The sequence below is a fragment of the Mugil cephalus genome, chromosome 11, assembly GCF_022458985.1.
Source record: "Mugil cephalus isolate CIBA_MC_2020 chromosome 11, CIBA_Mcephalus_1.1, whole genome shotgun sequence".
Lineage (NCBI taxonomy): Eukaryota > Metazoa > Chordata > Actinopteri > Mugiliformes > Mugilidae > Mugil > Mugil cephalus.
In genome coordinates this window covers 20,693,535-20,710,733 of record NC_061780.1, presented here as the reverse complement: position 1 = coordinate 20,710,733, position 17,199 = coordinate 20,693,535, and the positions used below count along the sequence as shown (strand labels likewise).

Here is a 17,199-nt window from a genome sequence, read left to right as displayed (position 1 = left end):
CATACTTGAATTGTAATCGTGATGACACGTACTGCTGGCCTGCATGCCCTTGCTGACGCTCTGAACACAGTCCAGGTTGGGCAGCTTGTCGTTGGAGAGAAGGGCCAGGGCGATGGCCGTGTAGAAGCTGCGGGCCACGCCGCTGCCCTCGCCAGGCTCATCTTTGAAGGTAACCTTCACCCGGTGCACAGCCATGGGTGTGGTTGTGCAGCGCCTGCCAAAGTGCGTGTTAAGCTGACGCATGGTCTGCTGTATTAACTGGTCTCTGTCACGGTCCACCTCCAGGGCCAGGTCGCGGGACTGCAGGTTCCTCAGCTTCTCCATCTCCCGACGGAACTTGGATTCTTTCACCTCGAAGCCGCCGAGCTCTGTGAGGATCTGGGAAGAACAACAAAGAAATTAGAGGATCTTCATATTAACAATGAATCAGATGATTGCTTTTTTTTATATACTAGCAGAAAAGTCTTTTGCTTTTCGGTTTGTGAGGTTCAGTCTATTTGGTTGTAAAACTGTACTTGACATTTTCAGGTTTTTACCTTGTTTTGCAGCATATACGAAGAGATAAATCAGTAACATACAGGATATGTTTATACATTGTACTGTATTACTGTGTTGTTGCTCCATTGTACAGGGGTATGCATGTAGATGTCGGGCAGCCACAGCATTTTGTTAAGTTGAACCAAAATATTACATTTTACTGTCTTAATATTTTGTTGTATTCCCCTACTCTGCTTCTTTTATTTAGCTCTGATTCATTTAAAAGTAAAAACTCACAGATCCAGGCTCGGCTCCGACATCCTCCATGAAGACACGGCCAAAAAGTTCCAGTGACAGACGCCAGCGGCCGAGCAGCATGTCATGTGAAATCATCATCCCCATGAAGCTGCAGTGAGGTCTGGGAAGACAGGGACACGAAGCATTATGACAGATATAATAAAACATGTTTATTAATATATACAGGGACAATACCACATGTAAAAAAAATATTAGTTATTAAGAAGGTTTTAATAAACTAATTCAGCTGCGACCTGACTTTAACTCACCTGAATGATGGAAGCGGAGGCCCATCGCTCTCCGTGAGGCCGATCTCAGCAAGAAGGCTGCTCTTCAGCTGGGCAGCGAGGTCGTGTGGTGAAGGGCCCGGTTTGGAAACCTCCATCTCTTGCTCCACCAGTGACTGGTTCTCACTACTCCGCTGGCCGGTCTCCATGCTCATCACATTCTTCAGATTTGCCGAGTAAGACATCTTAGTCGGCAGGACCTGATCAAGAACGGTTGCACTTCAGTAACGTGGACACGCGCATTTTCTTAAGATGATTGGCAGTGTGATGACGACTGAATGGAAATATGTAAATGGGACACAGAATACAGAATATGTTCCAATATCCACACTTTAATGGCTGTGCACCCAAACACACTACCCTACATATCCATTATTTCTTGAATAGAAGAAGAGGAAACAATGAATACTGGATAGTTTTACATATTTCTATTTAAAAGTGCAGTGACTTCAATGTTACGCATGGATATTAGAACACAACTGCCAGCGTGTCTGTCCAGTGAAGAGGGGTGGTATACCTGAGAGGGGGAGGGTAGAGAGCCCATGTTTACCTCCAGGCAGTTCCTGTCCATGCTTGCCTCAGCCAGGCCTTTGGTTGCCATGTAAGAGGAAGAGTACAAGCCCTGAGACGGACGGCCGAACAGATCCTCCTTCCTGGCATTAGGCTGTTAAAAAAGAAGAAGCAAAACAGAGTTGGCTATTACATAATATTACGGCAATTAACGGTAAGATCAGCAGATTTTCAGGCAATTCCTGAAAGTAGATGCAGACAATCAATCCGACAATCATTACCTGTTTGCAATTCAATACTTTTTGTTGCAATTCAGTCCTTTTTGTATTGTATATTGTTTATTCTAGGCTATTTTTATCTTTTTATTTATCTTTATTCTTGTAATTTTTCTGTCCCATGTCGCAAACTGCAATGTTCCCATTGTGGGACAAATAAAGGTTTTGTAATTCTAATTCTAATACAATCCAGCACAACAAATAAAAATAAAATATTGCATTTATGCACTTATTTATTCAAAAAAAATAATTTGTCCAGATCTGTACAAATTAAAATAAAAACCATTCATATAGATTAAAAATGAATTATATTTAATCGTGATTAATCTAAATGAATCCAAACCAACCCTATGATTAATCTGATTAAAAATTTTAATCTATGAGATATGAGCCTCTCATTTAAACCCAACAACTCTACTTAGTTCTCATCTGTCTACAAAATATTTTCTCAGTAGTCTCCTAAATTATGTTTAGCAAACTGCAGACAGGCAGAAATGTTTTTTTTTGCGGTGGCTTTGTCCCTTTCATGGCTGTTCAACGTTCTCCTGGTGGTGGATTCTTGAACATTAGATTAAATCAGTGTTGGCTAGAAGTTATGCTTATTGTGCGTTTTGCTTTTGCTTTGTCGGTCAACCACTGACAGATTAGGGTAAGAGACATTTTCCTGGATAAATTAATATGCAAGTGCAATATTACATTTTGAATAGTTTGACTGGTCTACTTTCCAGATTTGTTTGAAATATGCTGATGTTTTGAGGAGTTCCTTATGCAGAAACACAGAAAATATGAAACTATCAGAGAGACAGAGCAGTAAATCTGACCTGCAGGAGGTGGGGCTGGTCAGCCAGTGGAATGGCCTCAGCCAGAGGAACGTCAAAAGGGTTCGGTGGGATGCAGCCCAAGAAGGTCATAGAGTCAGAGCGACGGAAGAAGGGGTGATTCTGACCGGTCTCGGCCGGAACCGTGTCCTCATCCTTGTCCTGCAGAGTCGAACCTGGAGTGGAAAAGAAACGAAGTGGCTCTTAATACAAACATTAAAACAACCAAGTAGTTGTTTCATATTTAGTGTGGGTCGTGGTTGAGTCCTGTATCTTCATCCCTTCCCTTACACAGTTTATTGAAGCAGTAAAAAGGTAAGAAGTGCTAAGCTAATTTCTCAGTGGTTGAAAGTCACATTAGCAGGTGTATTCTTGTTGGTTTGCTAGCTGGTAGCTGGACTGGGCTTCTTAATGTGTTTTGCCTCAGATTTTGGCACAAAGGATTGTAACATCTTGTCCTGAATGAATTTCATTAAATATTAGTTATTCGACTTACTCTGATTGGTGTCCTCGTCGTTCTCGTGCTCAGAATCCTCATTGTCCAAACCCAGCTCCAAAATCTCTCGATTTCTGTGAATTAAAGAGGTTAAGTGTTAAAACAAATACTCCTATGTATTCAAACTAGTACTGAGTAGTGATGCAGTTTTTAAAAAACACATTTTAGTTTTCAGTAGCGATTGGGCACATTAATATAAATGATCGTTTTTATACAGTGAATATATTCTTTGAAGCAAAGAAATGTTTTTATTTTATCTTCTTTTATATTTTTTATGCAACAAACACAAAGGCAAATTCCTTGCATGCACAAATCTACTTGGCAATAAACTTATCAGATTCTGGTATCAAACCAGATGTCCCCCTCATTTTTGCCCTCACCTCTTTCTATCCATCTGTGGCGTGTCCAGGGTGGTTTGCTGGTTCATAGCCTTAATCCAATAGATAAGAGCCTGGAAAACGTAGGCCACGTGTTTCAGGGAGCACACGTCCAGCACAGGAAGCACATCCGAATGCTCATCATTGTGGGAGCGCATCAGCGACAAGGCATAGTTCAGGAAGTCGCCCCGTGCCGACATCATGCCTTGACGAGCCGTCAGCAGCGTGGCTGCTCTCCTGAAACGAATAGAAAACCTGTGACTGCGTGAAGAAAGCTACTTTGGATTCAGTTTGAGCTGTTGAGAGTCGACCCTTGCTGATTTATGAAAACTAGGTAGCGTACCTGCGTCCTTCAAGAGTGCGGAAGTTGGCCTCCTCCCGAGCAGTCATGCGCTCCCTGCGAGCCGAGTGCTGAGAGGCGTGGAGCGGGTGACTGGGGTGACCGGGGTCTCCGGCAGACGACAGAGCGGAACCATATCGCAGCTGAGCCTCAGTCGAATCCATGATGGACACCATCCAGTTCCAGGTAGGGATCAGCTTTTCTTCAACGTAGTTCTGCACAGTACAACAAACATTTCACTCTTTAGTCACAAAATTACGCATTTATTATTCATATTCATGTCATAAACGAGGTGACAAAATAAAACAATGCCAGATGTAACACTTTTATCGTCAAGGTGAATGTTTAAGTATTCCTATTTTACACTATTAAACCCCTATTAGACTTTTGTTCAGAATGGTTAAATCATCTTTCTTGTCTGGAAATGTGTATGCCCAGAAACAGCTAAGGTTAAGGCAAAAATGGATCAGAATATTACGTCTGTGCAGTCAATTCATAAATCACATACTGAAAAGTGCAGTATGCAGAATACAAGGTGATCCACCAGCAAAAGAAATCAATTGTAATATCTCTAATTGTGTTGTCATTAGTGTATAAGCATTAGCAAAGTAAGAATTGCTGCGTGTTGCACCCTAGAATGAGCCATTTAAATCTACCCAAGTTCCTCATCCAAAGAGTTTCCCATAGTGCACCACAATGCTCAACAAATTAAACCCTTGCAGTTCTCCTACACGCCTGGAAATGGGAGGGGGAGGTAAGGGATATTCAGTTTGTTGCAATCTGCCACCTCACCAATAGATGTCACTACATCCCACACACTGGTCTTTTTAAGTGCATGGGTGTGGTGGTACAACAACCTATATTCAGACGCTTTTACACATGCAACAGTCATGGTAAGTGACTCATGTCATCATTGTCTTCATTGTTTCCTGGTAAACAGGTATATAATACAAACACTGCATATTTTAAGGAGACGATATAATCACTAATCTGAATGTTTGTTGCCTGCCTTGTGTAGCATATTTCTTTTTATTTACCTGCAGATTAACTGCATCCTGGTAGGTGAGCTTTACAGCCGCAGGATACTGGGAGTAGACAAGATGGTTGTACTTGGGAATGAGACTCATGAGGTCTGAGATCTGCCTGATGACGATGCTGTAAGCGCGGGCCAGGCTACTGGCAGATGTCAGGTAGCTGCTGGAGTTGCTGGCCTCCAGAGCTGCTGCTGCCGCTGCAGCACTCGAGCTGATTGCACTTGAACGACGCAGGTTGGTTGGGTCAATATATATCAGGCCTGTGGAGCTCGCTGTGGGGAAAAAGACACAGGTTAATACCATTTCTGAGACGGCAATCTGGAGGAAGATTTTTCAACAGATTGGTGTTTTACTGACCAGCTGGTGTTGAGGAACTGGAGGGAGCACTTCCTGTTGCCCTTTGGCTGGGGGTGTTTCTAACAGCCCACTGCATGGAGCGAGGAGCCTGGGCCGCGCTGTTAGCATGCGAAGCGCTAGTTGTCCGTTCCAGCGGTTCATCCAATAGGAATGTCTCCTGGTCGACATCGTCGCTCTGACTGCTGCTGCTGTCCGAGTCGCTGGAATCGTTGGACTGGGAGTCATCCTCTGAAAAGAAGGCAGGGACACTGCTGGCACCTTTACAGGGGAAGAAGAAGAAGAAGAAAAGAGAAGTAGAAAGAAGATAAAAGAGGACAAGTTTAACAGTTTGCGCAATCATCTTCTTCCCTCTTTTTGCTCTCATAACAGATTTATCAAGGCAGGAGTGCGGGTTAGTTTATCACACCACTACAAGGCAAAACAACAATATGACAGTGGAAAACACTGAGGCATCAGGTCAAAACAACAGCTGGATTCTCTGTTGATCGACTTGTGCTAGAGGGCTTCATTTTATATGTTTTATCAGATTAAAGAGTGTAGAGAGAAAAAGACACCAACGTCTCAGTTGTCAGAATATGAGGAAACTAAACAGCATCATTAGTAGGAAAAACGTCTTAGATGGCCGAGGATAAAAGCCACACCATTTGGAAAAAGCTTGAAGTGGATTAGTTTGTTATTCAGGTGAAACAAGACTACGCTTATGAGGGACAGCATCGGTTAAAAATGACAGACACAATAACAGTGAAATGGGAGAAGGGGACGAACTGAAGGAACTCTCAGCAGGAAACTGTGTATGCACTTTGCAAATTCACTCTTGCCCTGACATCTGTATATGCATTGAAATAAAGAGGAGCTCATACCAAAAATAGGAAATGCCAAGGACACCCTACTGCCTGCAAATGAAATAAATCGGGTATTCAGCCAGGGACCACTTTGTCTGCTTTATCATTAGCTCTCCACATATAAATCCCCACAATCCAAAATGCTGACTGTTAAGTACTAGTGACTCAGTGAGGACTGAATAAGGCTGTAAAGCAAAGAAAAAAAAAAGGCAGCAAGACAGAAATGCAATTTCTTTTTAATAAGCAGTTGGAGCCATACAAAAACAAAAGGAAACAAAAGGAACAAAAAGCTTTCATTTAAAGCAAGTGAATAAGCACTCTCTCTCTCGAAAGGAATAATACTTAACTACTAACTAAACTGATGGGAGCCATTCATTAAATAAGGGGGTTTAAGAGAAAGTCTCCAATGTTGAATCTAAAGCTGTTGAACCAACCTGCTTCAGAGCCGGCGGTGGCTGCCGTGACAACGCTCCTGCGGCCACTAGCGTTATCCTGATTGCTGTGGTTGCTTTCACTGTCGCTCTCGGTTTCAGCTGCTGCCAACAGGTCCAACTCCATGTCACTTCCTAGAAATTAGAGACAAAAACGTCGTACTCACTCATAACCAGGTGTCAATACTCGTAGAGCTACGTGTTCGACTTCAATGTCACAAAGCTGAACATAAATTAGGACTCACCATCCTCGTCGTGTTCATCATGCTGACCCTCTGCTTCGGCGTTTTCCTCTCCCTGTTCCTCCTGGTCGTCGTGATGGTCTTCTTCCCCTGCTACTCCCTCTACAACTTCCACCTGGAAGGAACAAACACGATATAATCAGATCCCAACAGAGGTGAGACACAGCAAAATATATTCAAACTTCAAATTATAGAGTGGGAAAAATACAGAAGCAGAAACAACATAAAAATATTAACCCTCTGGAGTCCAGAGTAAAATTGTCTGGTTTTACCTTTATATTTCATCTTAAACACAGTTTCATTGCCTTATTTGGTTTCATTTGTTTCAGCACAACCTCACATGTGTCATTTTACAATTATTTTTTCATTTTTACAAACTGTATTAACACATTGGACCTAAAATCACACTAAAATCACCAAATCTGAGTAGGAAAAAGTTCAACATGTTTAACAAACCATTTTTATAACTTAGAATGCAAATCTAAAGTGGAAATTTCAAAAGCTTACATACAAATTTAGCAAACAAAGCTATTTATAACTATTTCCATTAAAATGCAGGAAATGCATGAAGCATTTTGGTGCAATTATTTACAAAACTATTTGGTGTAGCAATAAGTAACGCACCAGACACGCACCAACGTGATGGTTGTTCAGGAAAAAGTGTCACGTAAATTATTTATAATAAGTCTAGTTTTACTCTATCAACACAGTTTATAATATATTATATACCACAATACTGGTCTGTAGTTTGAAGACAGCACTTTATGTAAAGGTTGAAACGGAGATTCAGTGATGCTGCGTCTTGCTGCTACGTCGTCTTAAATTGGTCATGTGATCTGGACGTCCGTCGACTCCAGAGGGTTAAATAAAAGTGTGGGCTTACTCTGAAACACTACCACCAACATGCACCGAATAACTTTGATCCAAAGTTCATTACAGCCATAATGATTTCATAATGAGGCTCCCCACCTCTTCCACATCTGCTGATACGATGTCATCCTGCTCCTCGTCTCTACCTCTGACGGGCTGACTCTGGCTGCTGCGTCGAGGCTGGGGGTTCCTGATGATATAAGAAGCAGCTGTCTGACTGGAGCTGGAAAAAATATTAAAAACACAAGCCCAGAGTCATATCACACAAAAAAAATCAAAGACTCCCGCTGAACCACTCGTTTCACTCCGACTGATAAGAAACCAACAAACCTGCTGGACTGGTCAGGCGAGGGTCTCGGAGGCAACGGTTCGACAGAGAAAAGCTCCTCGCTGCCCTGGACAGCGTCGATGCTGGTGCTGGCCAAAGTGAAAGGAGCAGTGGGCCTTGCGATACCCATTCGCACTGGTACAATGAGTGACTCTGCCACGTTACACAGCTCCTCCACGGCGTAAGGTAACAGAGCCTGGAAAACACGCCGGCATTTCCCAATGGGCTGAGGGATGAAGTTGCTGTGTGAGGGAAAACAGAAATTAGTATTTATGTCATGTCCAACTATTGGAATATTAGTGTGTTTATATATGGGCTGCCAATAAGAGGTACAGTAACAAAACAAAAACATATCAAGGTGAGACACAACCACAAATATATTCTTGTTTTGTACAGATGTAACAACTTGTTCATTAGCAAACAATTACCTACATTTGAATTTGACACAGATCATTAAAAAAAAACAAGGTTAAAACCAAATTAACCAAGATTATTTGAGATTTTTTAGTTCGAAGGAGGAAAAGATTACCATTGTTCTAACAAATTAATATTCTGCAAGCCGTGTTCTTACTTTTTCTTCTTGGACGAGGCCATTTCCACGCTGAGAATGACAAACACCCGGGCTACGGAGCGCAGGAACCTCCTTGTAACATTGACCGCCTCCTCTCGGCGGCCAGGAGTGTACTTGTTCTGCAGCTCCTTCACCAGGGTACCCAGTAACGTGTCTATGAACTAAAACAGGAGGAAGATGAACACACATTGAAGACCATCATTGGAACATAATTCAAATGCTGGTGGCGTCATTTACTGTATTATTTTTTTACTTAAGAAAGTAGATTTGATTTTACACTGGGTGCAAGATAAAGTAGAAAAAAAAATACATAATCAGACTTACAGTGATATCAGGAGCACACTTGACAATGAGGCAGTGTGTGAAACAGTCAAGGCGAATGGTGCCACTCTGCTGATTCAAGTAGACCTGCTCTTCAGGCAGGAGGTGGGCAATTCTGCTGCTGGCACTAAGTCTAGAAGATTCAAAGAAACACACATGTCTTGTGTTTTAACAACTTGATTGTTTTAACATGAAACCATTAAATCAGGTTGAGTCCGTGTACAGTTTTTTTCCCTAATATTTTAAAGGCCGTGTACCAATTAAAAATGGTATTGATACAAAGAGGTCTGTAAATAGTATGTATGTGGGACATGGTTTCTAAAAAGGGGCACACTACCCTCAAAGCAACACTACTTACGGATCTTTATTCTCCTGAGAACCAAACATGATCATGGACTTGAGGGCATTCCAGTCCTGCAGAACCCTCTCCAGAGCCAGCTGAGCAAAGCGGGGAGGTTCTAGGTCGTGGTCAGGCATGTCAGAGTCTGGAAGAACAACACAACAAATGTCTTTGGCAAATAATATCAAGCAGTATATGACTAGCACACAGTCACAGTGAAGGTTTGTAAAAAGATCTGCTACTCTAGTGGTTAAATGAGAGAATCAAAGTGAAGGTACCTTCTGCGTTAGCAGCCTTGCGGTTCCTGTCTTCTCTGATGCGAGGTGGTCTGTACTGACAGTGCTCAACACTCTGCCTGGCAACAGTCTGCACCAGGAACAGTAATATATGCTCTCCCCTGCAGATGGAAAACAATAAGCAGAGTGATACATCATCTTTATCTCACCAGTGCAACATAATCCATATTTTCTGGCATCATAGAATGATATCAATATAATAAATGTACACAGATTTAGACTGAAATATAAAAAAGATTGAAGAAGAAGAAAAAATTAAGCGAGCCTGTGTGAATTGGAGATGATTAGGTCCAGTACTGTCTTACCTGCTGTTTGGTGTGGTGACCAGGTTTGTGGTTGTCAGTAACCTGTACAGTAGGTCTAAACGAGCAGCCTTCTGGCCGGCAATCAGTGTTTTACACTTGCATTTCTCCCAACAGTCGCAATAAGCTGTAGGAGACGTCCTCTTCAGCCTGGAAAAGTGCGGCAGCAACACACCTTTAATCACACAGTTTGAAATACCAGTGATGAAAAGCCTAAAGTCAAACTTAAAACTAGGACTTACTTGCAGTCATGTCCTTTGTGACACACCCTCGCACACTCAGTGCAGCAGCACAGGGACTCCAGTAGGCCACATGTTCGACACTCGAAGATATCCTAAGGACAAAACCGGTGAAAAATGTCAATGTGCCAACTTCCGGTGGAACATTATACACGAAAAAGGCTTAACAAATAAACACTGCCAAAAAATGTGACATTAACTTTTAGACACAACACTTCTATTTCAGTGTAATGATATCCTCTAGGGCTGACCTGGTTAATGTGCTCCGCTCCAGTCCAAGTGAAACTGCAGGTGTCGTTACAGCAGAGAACGTATAGGGGAGAATCATCTGGGTTGGTCCCCGAGGGGCAAATCATTTCCATGAATACGGAATCTGCATCCTCCTTCTCTGCGATGCCTGGGTCACCCACTACGTCGGGAGACGTTTGAGGAATAAAAGGAAAATATGGAAACGGGAGAGCGCCAGTTACAACATGATAGTTAGCTGCTGGAAGCGGGGCAGCAAAATAGGTCAGGATTCACATAACTCATGGATAACCTCCAATGTTCCAGCTCTTACCTAACCATTTAAAATTACATCAGAGTCACCAAAAGTATGCCACTGAATTTATTCACAGACAGCGACTGACTGGACACTTAAACCTTAAATTGTCTGCCCCATTCTCTCGCAGTCAGGACCACATTGAAACAAAAGCATTGTGTGTATATATATTTATAGTAGCAGGTATTTAAAAGCAGGCCTGTGACACAGTTTTCTGATTTTTTGTCACGATTTGGTTTGTCATTTAAAGCTGATCTAACATATTAACTTACCCTTGGCCATTTTCTGTGCAGCCTCAAGCACCGTGATGGCTGCTGGGTAGGCTCGCCCACTGACAGCCAACATGAACGGGGTCATCCCTCGGGCATCCCTGTCAAAACAAAAACATTACACATGAGCACTTTATACGGACGAGCAAAAGGAAGAAAACAGCAAACTGGGAAAACTATAATAATGAAAAAAATCGTACTTTGCAGAGAGCAGCTCCCGTAGGTGGGGCCTAAGGACAACACTGTCACACATCAGCTTCAGGATGAGGTGCGCGTTGGCCTTCCTGTCTTTAGACTCGACCACAGAAGGCTCAGTGGACGGCCCTTGTCATATGTGGAGAATAAACAAGTAATTAGTCAAGAACAGACACAGCTGAGAAGGCATTTCATCACGTATCCACACAGAGTGATCTCTCCTGTAGTGGCATATAAAACAACGACTTCATTGCGTGTTATTAAAAAGCAGCAGAGAACGATGGTGGTTACCTGGTATGGTGGAGGTGCTGGGTCCCTGGCTTGTACCAGTGGAGGCTGTGGTGAGTGAACCCACAGCTGGTGCCAGAATGAAATCGATGTCACCGTCTGTTGATAAAACAGGAAAGTATTTATTATATATAAAGTTTATTCGCATATATAATACACACAAACATTTATGAACTCCACCCACCATCAAAAAATGAAAATAAACATAAGAATAAATAAAATTTCCATCGATTAAATGAAAAACCCTTGATAGAATAACATTTTCTTATGAATAATATTAGTTATAACAATTACTATTAATCTTATTAGGTGCTACCATTTTATTATTTAGTTTCACTCACTGATTTCCCCTTAGTCACTTTGCAGAAATTGCACAAACGTGTCCCATATTCCCTTGAATTTACTGACTGACTGACTCTGTATGTTAATTTTTCCAAAGCCAGGCAAGAAGGAAAGTTAAATTCAATGTTTGCACTCAGACTTTACAACACAGTTGTGCAAAGCTGCCTCTAAAACAGCACATTCAAACCCCGCTTTGGTTTGGTGACATCAAAGAGCAGTGAACAACACACCGAGGCAAATAAACCAACTCTACATCTTGTGACAATGCACTCACCAGGGTCCATGGGTGGGGGGTCAGGGACCCAACTTGGTGGAGCAATGGGTGGGGACACGGGGTCCTGATGGTCACTGGATGATGGGCCGGACTCGTGGCGACCAAGACCGGCTGCTCTAAGAGACCTTCGCATCATTTCTCTCAGACGAAGCCTAGTGACAACACACAAAATAAAACGGCACTGGGTTTAGAAAAAAATTTTACAGATTCCTCTATTGTACACTTAATGTTTTTGCTTAGATATTTTCTCTGACACAAAAAAATATCAGTGGCGATTTACCCTCTGCTACTGGAGGAGCCTGTCCTATTTCCAGAACTGTTGCTTGAGACGACCGAGATGGCATTGGCAATCGCCTCCACAGCAGACAGACGCTCTGCGAATGTGTTTCTCTCTGACCTTTCAGCTTCTGAAATGAAACACCATCATTTAGCAGAGAGTCAACTGGAAGCAAACAACTAAATGGAACTAGATGTGAGCAGATTAAATGTGTCCTTTCAGTCAGTTTCTTCCATTTAATATTTTACGACACAATAATAACTAGCAGATTATTATGACAGAGGAACTACTCTTCAGCCAGTATTTAATTATTGAGACATAAATCCAAGCCATAACTCACAGACTCTCTGCGACATGCCATCTTACCTTCCTCCTCTTTGGTCTCTTTGTTGCTAACTGGAAAGCAGACAGAAACAGCAGCGTGAAGGATGTTGCGGTTTCCATCGCATCGGTGGCCCAGAAGGGCTCCGAGGGCCTGGCTGCCCTGATCCAAAAGGAAGGCTTGCTCAAGGTTCACCAGGTACTGCCGACATGCCTCATAGTCGCAGCGCAGTACATGCTGCATCAGCGTCTGTTTCTAAAAGGGGAAAATGGGTACTTCATGAGCACTCTGACAGGATTGCTTTTTGCGTTTTCAGACATATCTGCTGTATCACATATTTGTTCATCTCCGATATAATTTGTTTTTCATTTTTCGTCACAACCGATTTGCAAGGTCATGTTTACCTCAACGGTCATGATAATAATAGCAGCTTTCTTTTTAATGGTGGAGTTAGAGGGGAGATTAGCCAGAGAGTGCACCCCCATTCCCAGGCTGTTTATAGGCGGCAGGTCCAACCAATCAGGATCTCTTATTCCACCCATGCAGTCTTTGGCCATGGGGTAGATTGTGCCATTTCCATCTCGGAGAATAATAGGAGACTCCTGGGGAACAAAATAATTTCAACATTTGAGATTTGTTGATAGTTTATCTCTCTGCAGTGTGTTGCATTAAAATGTGAAAAGATTCCAGCTACATGGGAGTCAGTCTCACCTGTCCTGCAGTGAAGATGGCAACGTTGCGCTCACTCTGCCCCAGGAAGGCCAGATTACTAGTAGGAAAGTTATTCTCCTGCTCAGCTTTGCCTGTGGCCAGGTCAAAGATACAGTACCTCACCCAGTTACCAGTTTTCAGCACTGCATGGACTCCTGGAAGACAAAGAGATCTTTAATGTCTGGAAAAAATTCCACACAGAACTACAAATCTATAGAAAACTAAAATATATTGACTTATATTATATAGTATGTATTTCTGTATGGAGAATAAAGCCCTATAGAGTCACCTTTGGAGTCAACATTCACGGCCAAAATCTCTGCCTTTTCTGGGATACAGAGCTTTTTAGGTGTTCGCTGAAAGCAATCAGGAACTTTAGGAGTCCCACCGGTTTTGACCACCTGTCAAACAGATTGGCGATAAAATGAGATAAAGCTAGTGGATGTCACCGGCTCAGGTACATAGTTAAACAAAGTTAAATAAAATGTTGGATCATTTGATGCCCCGACCTGTAGCTCATCTATTCTGAGGAGTCGACAGTCCTGCAACAGTGACGACGGGTCCGAGTCTGTGGGAGCTGCAGTGCTCTGGCTGCTCATGCTGTTTGAGGTTCCTGGAAACTTCACAGCAACATATGCCCCATCCACTTTAAGCACCTAAAGGGTAATTTAAAGAAAAACGTGAAAATCATAGGTCAGGAACAAAAGACCTGAAGCCTGGAACATGTGCGTTATTTTCTGCTATACCAGGACTGTCCATCATTTACATATTTCTCCATATTTCAGAGGCGCCTACCTTTCCCACGGGAACATTTTTAACATCCTCCACAAAGACCACCTCCCTGAGAGGCCACTGCTCCTCATTCACTTTCTCTTCCTCTTTGGGAGCTGGGGTAGAACGCCTTCGCTCTGCAAGAATTTAAATATATTAATGTTTAGTCATTTTTGAATATTCAAAAAAGAGACTATTATCTACATAAAGGCATTGTAAATGGCTTAGACTTATACTTCTAATTAGTGTTTTAAAAGCATTCTGCTGACTATGTTCCTTTGACAATGGTGACTAAGGAAAATTAATTATAAACACTGACAGCTTGCAGTAGCATTCCTATGATAAGAGGCTGTTAAGTGGCAGGCAAATACACTACAGTATATAGTATATGCTGTGAGCTGGCCACAGTTCCCTGACAGGAAAACAGGCGAGGGGAAAAAAGGCTGCTGATAAAAGCCTGTGCACCATCTGTTTCAAAGTCAAAGGAATAATGAGAGCAGAGAGTGAGGAAGAAATTGGTTCTGTGCCTGGGAGATAGGAAAATCTGGACTTCAGTGTTGAGAGTTGAGAGAGAGTGAACAGGTAAGAGGGAGAGGTGGCAGGAGAGAAGCCAACGTACTGTAGGGCAGTGAGGCACTGCTAGCAATGGAAGAGGTATCACTGCAGGTAGAGGCAGGTGAGGGAGGGGGACCCATCTCAGTCTTCACCAGCTCTGGCTTGCTTTCAGTCCTATAAGCAGAGACAAAGACACAAAAATTGATTTTACTATTGGTTTTATGGGCACAGTACCGCAACCACATTCTACAGCCAAGTCTGTATGATTTCCATCTGTGGTTGAAATAAAAATAAAAAGAAAGTACACTGACATAAAAGAAGACTAAAACACAAATGCCTTTTCCAAATTAAACAGAAACTGACTTGATTTCCTGGGTCTTAGTGGTCTTCTCCATGTTCTTGAGGCTTTCTGGTGAGCGCAGCTGGAACCTGCAGCTGTCGTTCATGTTCCAGACAGACTCCAACAAGACGCCCACTTTGGGAATCCCAGCAGAAACAGAAAAGGCCACTGCACCGGCATGGTAGAGGGGATTGTTTCTCAAGCACACCTACAAGAGAGGAGGAACCATGAGTTGAGTACCAGCACGCTAACTCAAAGACAAATATTGAGCTTGTACCAGAAGGTTTGAATACATCTGCAGGAACACTTTTTCTCATGCAATGTTAAAAACACCTAAAATGTAAAATTACCTGTGTTCCCACAGTGATGTTGGGTATTGACGAGATGCCACCGCTGGACTTTGGCTTTTTGTTCTTGGCTCTGGCCTTTTCAAGCATCTTCTTCCTTTGACTAAAAGGCACAACACCCCTACAGAGAGAAACAAGTAGTAAACAATCAACACTTCTCTTGGACTCAAAAGAAAGAAGCTGAGGCTGTGCATGTGATCAAGTATCCATACAACTCTTGCAACTTATGTGCATTTTCTGGAAGGGAAAAATTAAACTTGTATTGTGTTAGGCTATACTTTTAACATGAATTATAAATTATTTTAAATTAAGCACGACAAAATATCCACAGGACTTAATTCCCAGAGTATTTGCTTCAACTTTAAGGTGCAATTTTTGATCACACAGAAAGAGAAACCTATCGTTCTGTGATAAACTCCCATCTTCTACGACAGCCACCTGAGCACAATTCAATGAAGTTTCCCAGAAAAAAAACTAATTTTCTTCTTACCACCAGTAGAGGCTATTCTCTAGCTGTGCACATGTGTAGAGTGCGCAGCAGTGCAGCGACACCATGCGCTCCCCCTGCAGCTCAGGAAAAGCCTGAGCACTGTGCTCCAGCTTAGATGCCACTGTGCTCAGTGTGTCGTCCACCCAGGTTGCCACCTATACACCAAACGCAAACAATCGCTTAATGAGCATTTAATTACATAGGTGGGTAAGGTTATGATGACTGATTACGCATTTATTTACTTAATCACAGTCTTGAGGATGCTGATATGAGCATAACCTTCTGTGTCAAGAGAAGAAAAATCTACCTTGTTGGTTTCTGTAGCTACTGTAGCTCTAATGCTATTAGCAGACAGTAAGGTGATCTTCTCATTGGTCAAGCCCAGGAAAGAGACACGTGGGTGGTGGATCGAAGGATTCTGATGACAAATGACAGGAAGGTTAGTGACATTAGGCCTCCGATATAAACAAAACAAATGAAACATTAATCATAACCGGCCATTGGTACAATAAGAAAAGGATGCAATGTCAATTACATTCACAATCTGAAGGTAATTTATCCTCTACCTGTGCATTCCTGTAGGGTTCAGGTTCACTCCACTTCCACTGATAAAGCTCTCCTTTGGAGCTCACAGCCACCAGCTCTGAGAACATGGCTCCAATGCTCACAAACTTTACACCATCCTGAAGAGTAAAATAGAGATCTCAATATATGCCGGCTAGAGAAAGTAAAATCCAAATAGAGCTGAACTCCAATCATGTAGTTGAGGCATCTAGTGATATTAACTGGAAACTGAATCAGTTAATCCTAGTAAAACTTTTGCTTTAAAAAGACATGAAATCGCTGCACTCGTCTTACCTTGTCAGGCCACCACTGGAGCTCTTCTCCCAGGGACACTGGGCTCTGGACTGGGATGCTCTTCTTGTCGAGGCTAGGCTCACCCTCACGGCTGGTGGAACCTCGCTCTGTGTCGAACGAGGCCCCATCGAGCCACCGGCGCTCGCGTAACCTCAATACAGACTCACGTTCACGCAACAGCTCTGAGTCACGCTCTAAGGGAAGAAGGAGAACTGGTATGCAATAAGGTCACACCAGTGGGATAGAAGTAAGCCACTCTCTGGGAAAGACCCGTCAACATAGTTTTAAGAATAGAGAGAGAAAGATAAGATTCTTCAGAATCACTGTGATGCAAATCAATCAATTGAAATACCGGAGATTGAGTGGGAGTCTATATTATACCGTGGGTGAGTCACTTTGCACGCTCATATGTTAAAATGCGAGCTAGAAGAGGAAGTGGATAGAGAGAAAGAAAGCATGCATATATGGGCTAGAAGTGGGCTAGATGGGTTTTAAAATAAACTGCATTAAAGGGTCGCTGTTAAGACAGGTGGGCCTAGCGGGCCTTTCTCAGAGAGCTCACAGTATGT

At 42.6% G+C, this 17,199-nt stretch overlaps 1 protein-coding gene across 11 annotated transcripts in view; it reads right to left on the bottom strand.

Annotated features, from left to right (window-relative positions):
• ubr5 (ubiquitin protein ligase E3 component n-recognin 5) overlaps positions 1 to 17,199 on the bottom strand; it is a 30,706-nt gene that overhangs the window by 4,063 nt on the left and 9,444 nt on the right. For 4 of the 11 annotated variants that reach the window (XM_047599179.1, XM_047599169.1, XM_047599170.1 and 1 more), the window contains 40 exons: positions 16,631 to 16,842; positions 16,339 to 16,455; positions 16,080 to 16,190; positions 15,773 to 15,927; positions 15,286 to 15,403; positions 14,959 to 15,143; positions 14,660 to 14,769; positions 14,065 to 14,177; positions 13,779 to 13,925; positions 13,559 to 13,670; positions 13,270 to 13,424; positions 12,963 to 13,160; positions 12,603 to 12,813; positions 12,240 to 12,366; positions 11,960 to 12,111; positions 11,347 to 11,442; positions 11,061 to 11,184; positions 10,864 to 10,961; positions 10,302 to 10,459; positions 10,054 to 10,145; positions 9,815 to 9,961; positions 9,492 to 9,610; positions 9,232 to 9,358; positions 8,877 to 9,006; positions 8,553 to 8,713; positions 7,984 to 8,223; positions 7,753 to 7,876; positions 6,787 to 6,898; positions 6,545 to 6,676; positions 6,129 to 6,161; positions 5,269 to 5,526; positions 4,915 to 5,183; positions 3,881 to 4,092; positions 3,541 to 3,774; positions 3,161 to 3,234; positions 2,668 to 2,840; positions 1,579 to 1,725; positions 1,044 to 1,261; positions 775 to 895; positions 6 to 378 (listed from right to left, as the gene is read on the bottom strand). In XM_047599179.1, coding sequence (XP_047455135.1) covers positions 6 to 378; positions 775 to 895; positions 1,044 to 1,261; positions 1,579 to 1,725; positions 2,668 to 2,840; positions 3,161 to 3,234; positions 3,541 to 3,774; positions 3,881 to 4,092; positions 4,915 to 5,183; positions 5,269 to 5,526; positions 6,129 to 6,161; positions 6,545 to 6,676; positions 6,787 to 6,898; positions 7,753 to 7,876; positions 7,984 to 8,223; positions 8,553 to 8,713; positions 8,877 to 9,006; positions 9,232 to 9,358; positions 9,492 to 9,610; positions 9,815 to 9,961; positions 10,054 to 10,145; positions 10,302 to 10,459; positions 10,864 to 10,961; positions 11,061 to 11,184; positions 11,347 to 11,442; positions 11,960 to 12,111; positions 12,240 to 12,366; positions 12,603 to 12,813; positions 12,963 to 13,160; positions 13,270 to 13,424; positions 13,559 to 13,670; positions 13,779 to 13,925; positions 14,065 to 14,177; positions 14,660 to 14,769; positions 14,959 to 15,143; positions 15,286 to 15,403; positions 15,773 to 15,927; positions 16,080 to 16,190; positions 16,339 to 16,455; positions 16,631 to 16,842 — 6,195 coding nt within the window. The remainder of the gene's footprint in view (positions 1 to 5; positions 379 to 774; positions 896 to 1,043; positions 1,262 to 1,578; positions 1,726 to 2,667; positions 2,841 to 3,160; positions 3,235 to 3,540; positions 3,775 to 3,880; positions 4,093 to 4,914; positions 5,184 to 5,268; positions 5,527 to 6,128; positions 6,162 to 6,544; positions 6,677 to 6,786; positions 6,899 to 7,752; positions 7,877 to 7,983; positions 8,224 to 8,552; positions 8,714 to 8,876; positions 9,007 to 9,231; positions 9,359 to 9,491; positions 9,611 to 9,814; positions 9,962 to 10,053; positions 10,146 to 10,301; positions 10,460 to 10,863; positions 10,962 to 11,060; positions 11,185 to 11,346; positions 11,443 to 11,959; positions 12,112 to 12,239; positions 12,367 to 12,602; positions 12,814 to 12,962; positions 13,161 to 13,269; positions 13,425 to 13,558; positions 13,671 to 13,778; positions 13,926 to 14,064; positions 14,178 to 14,659; positions 14,770 to 14,958; positions 15,144 to 15,285; positions 15,404 to 15,772; positions 15,928 to 16,079; positions 16,191 to 16,338; positions 16,456 to 16,630; positions 16,843 to 17,199) is intronic. The other 7 variants (XM_047599176.1, XM_047599177.1, XM_047599174.1 and 4 more) reach the window with 6 other exon arrangements.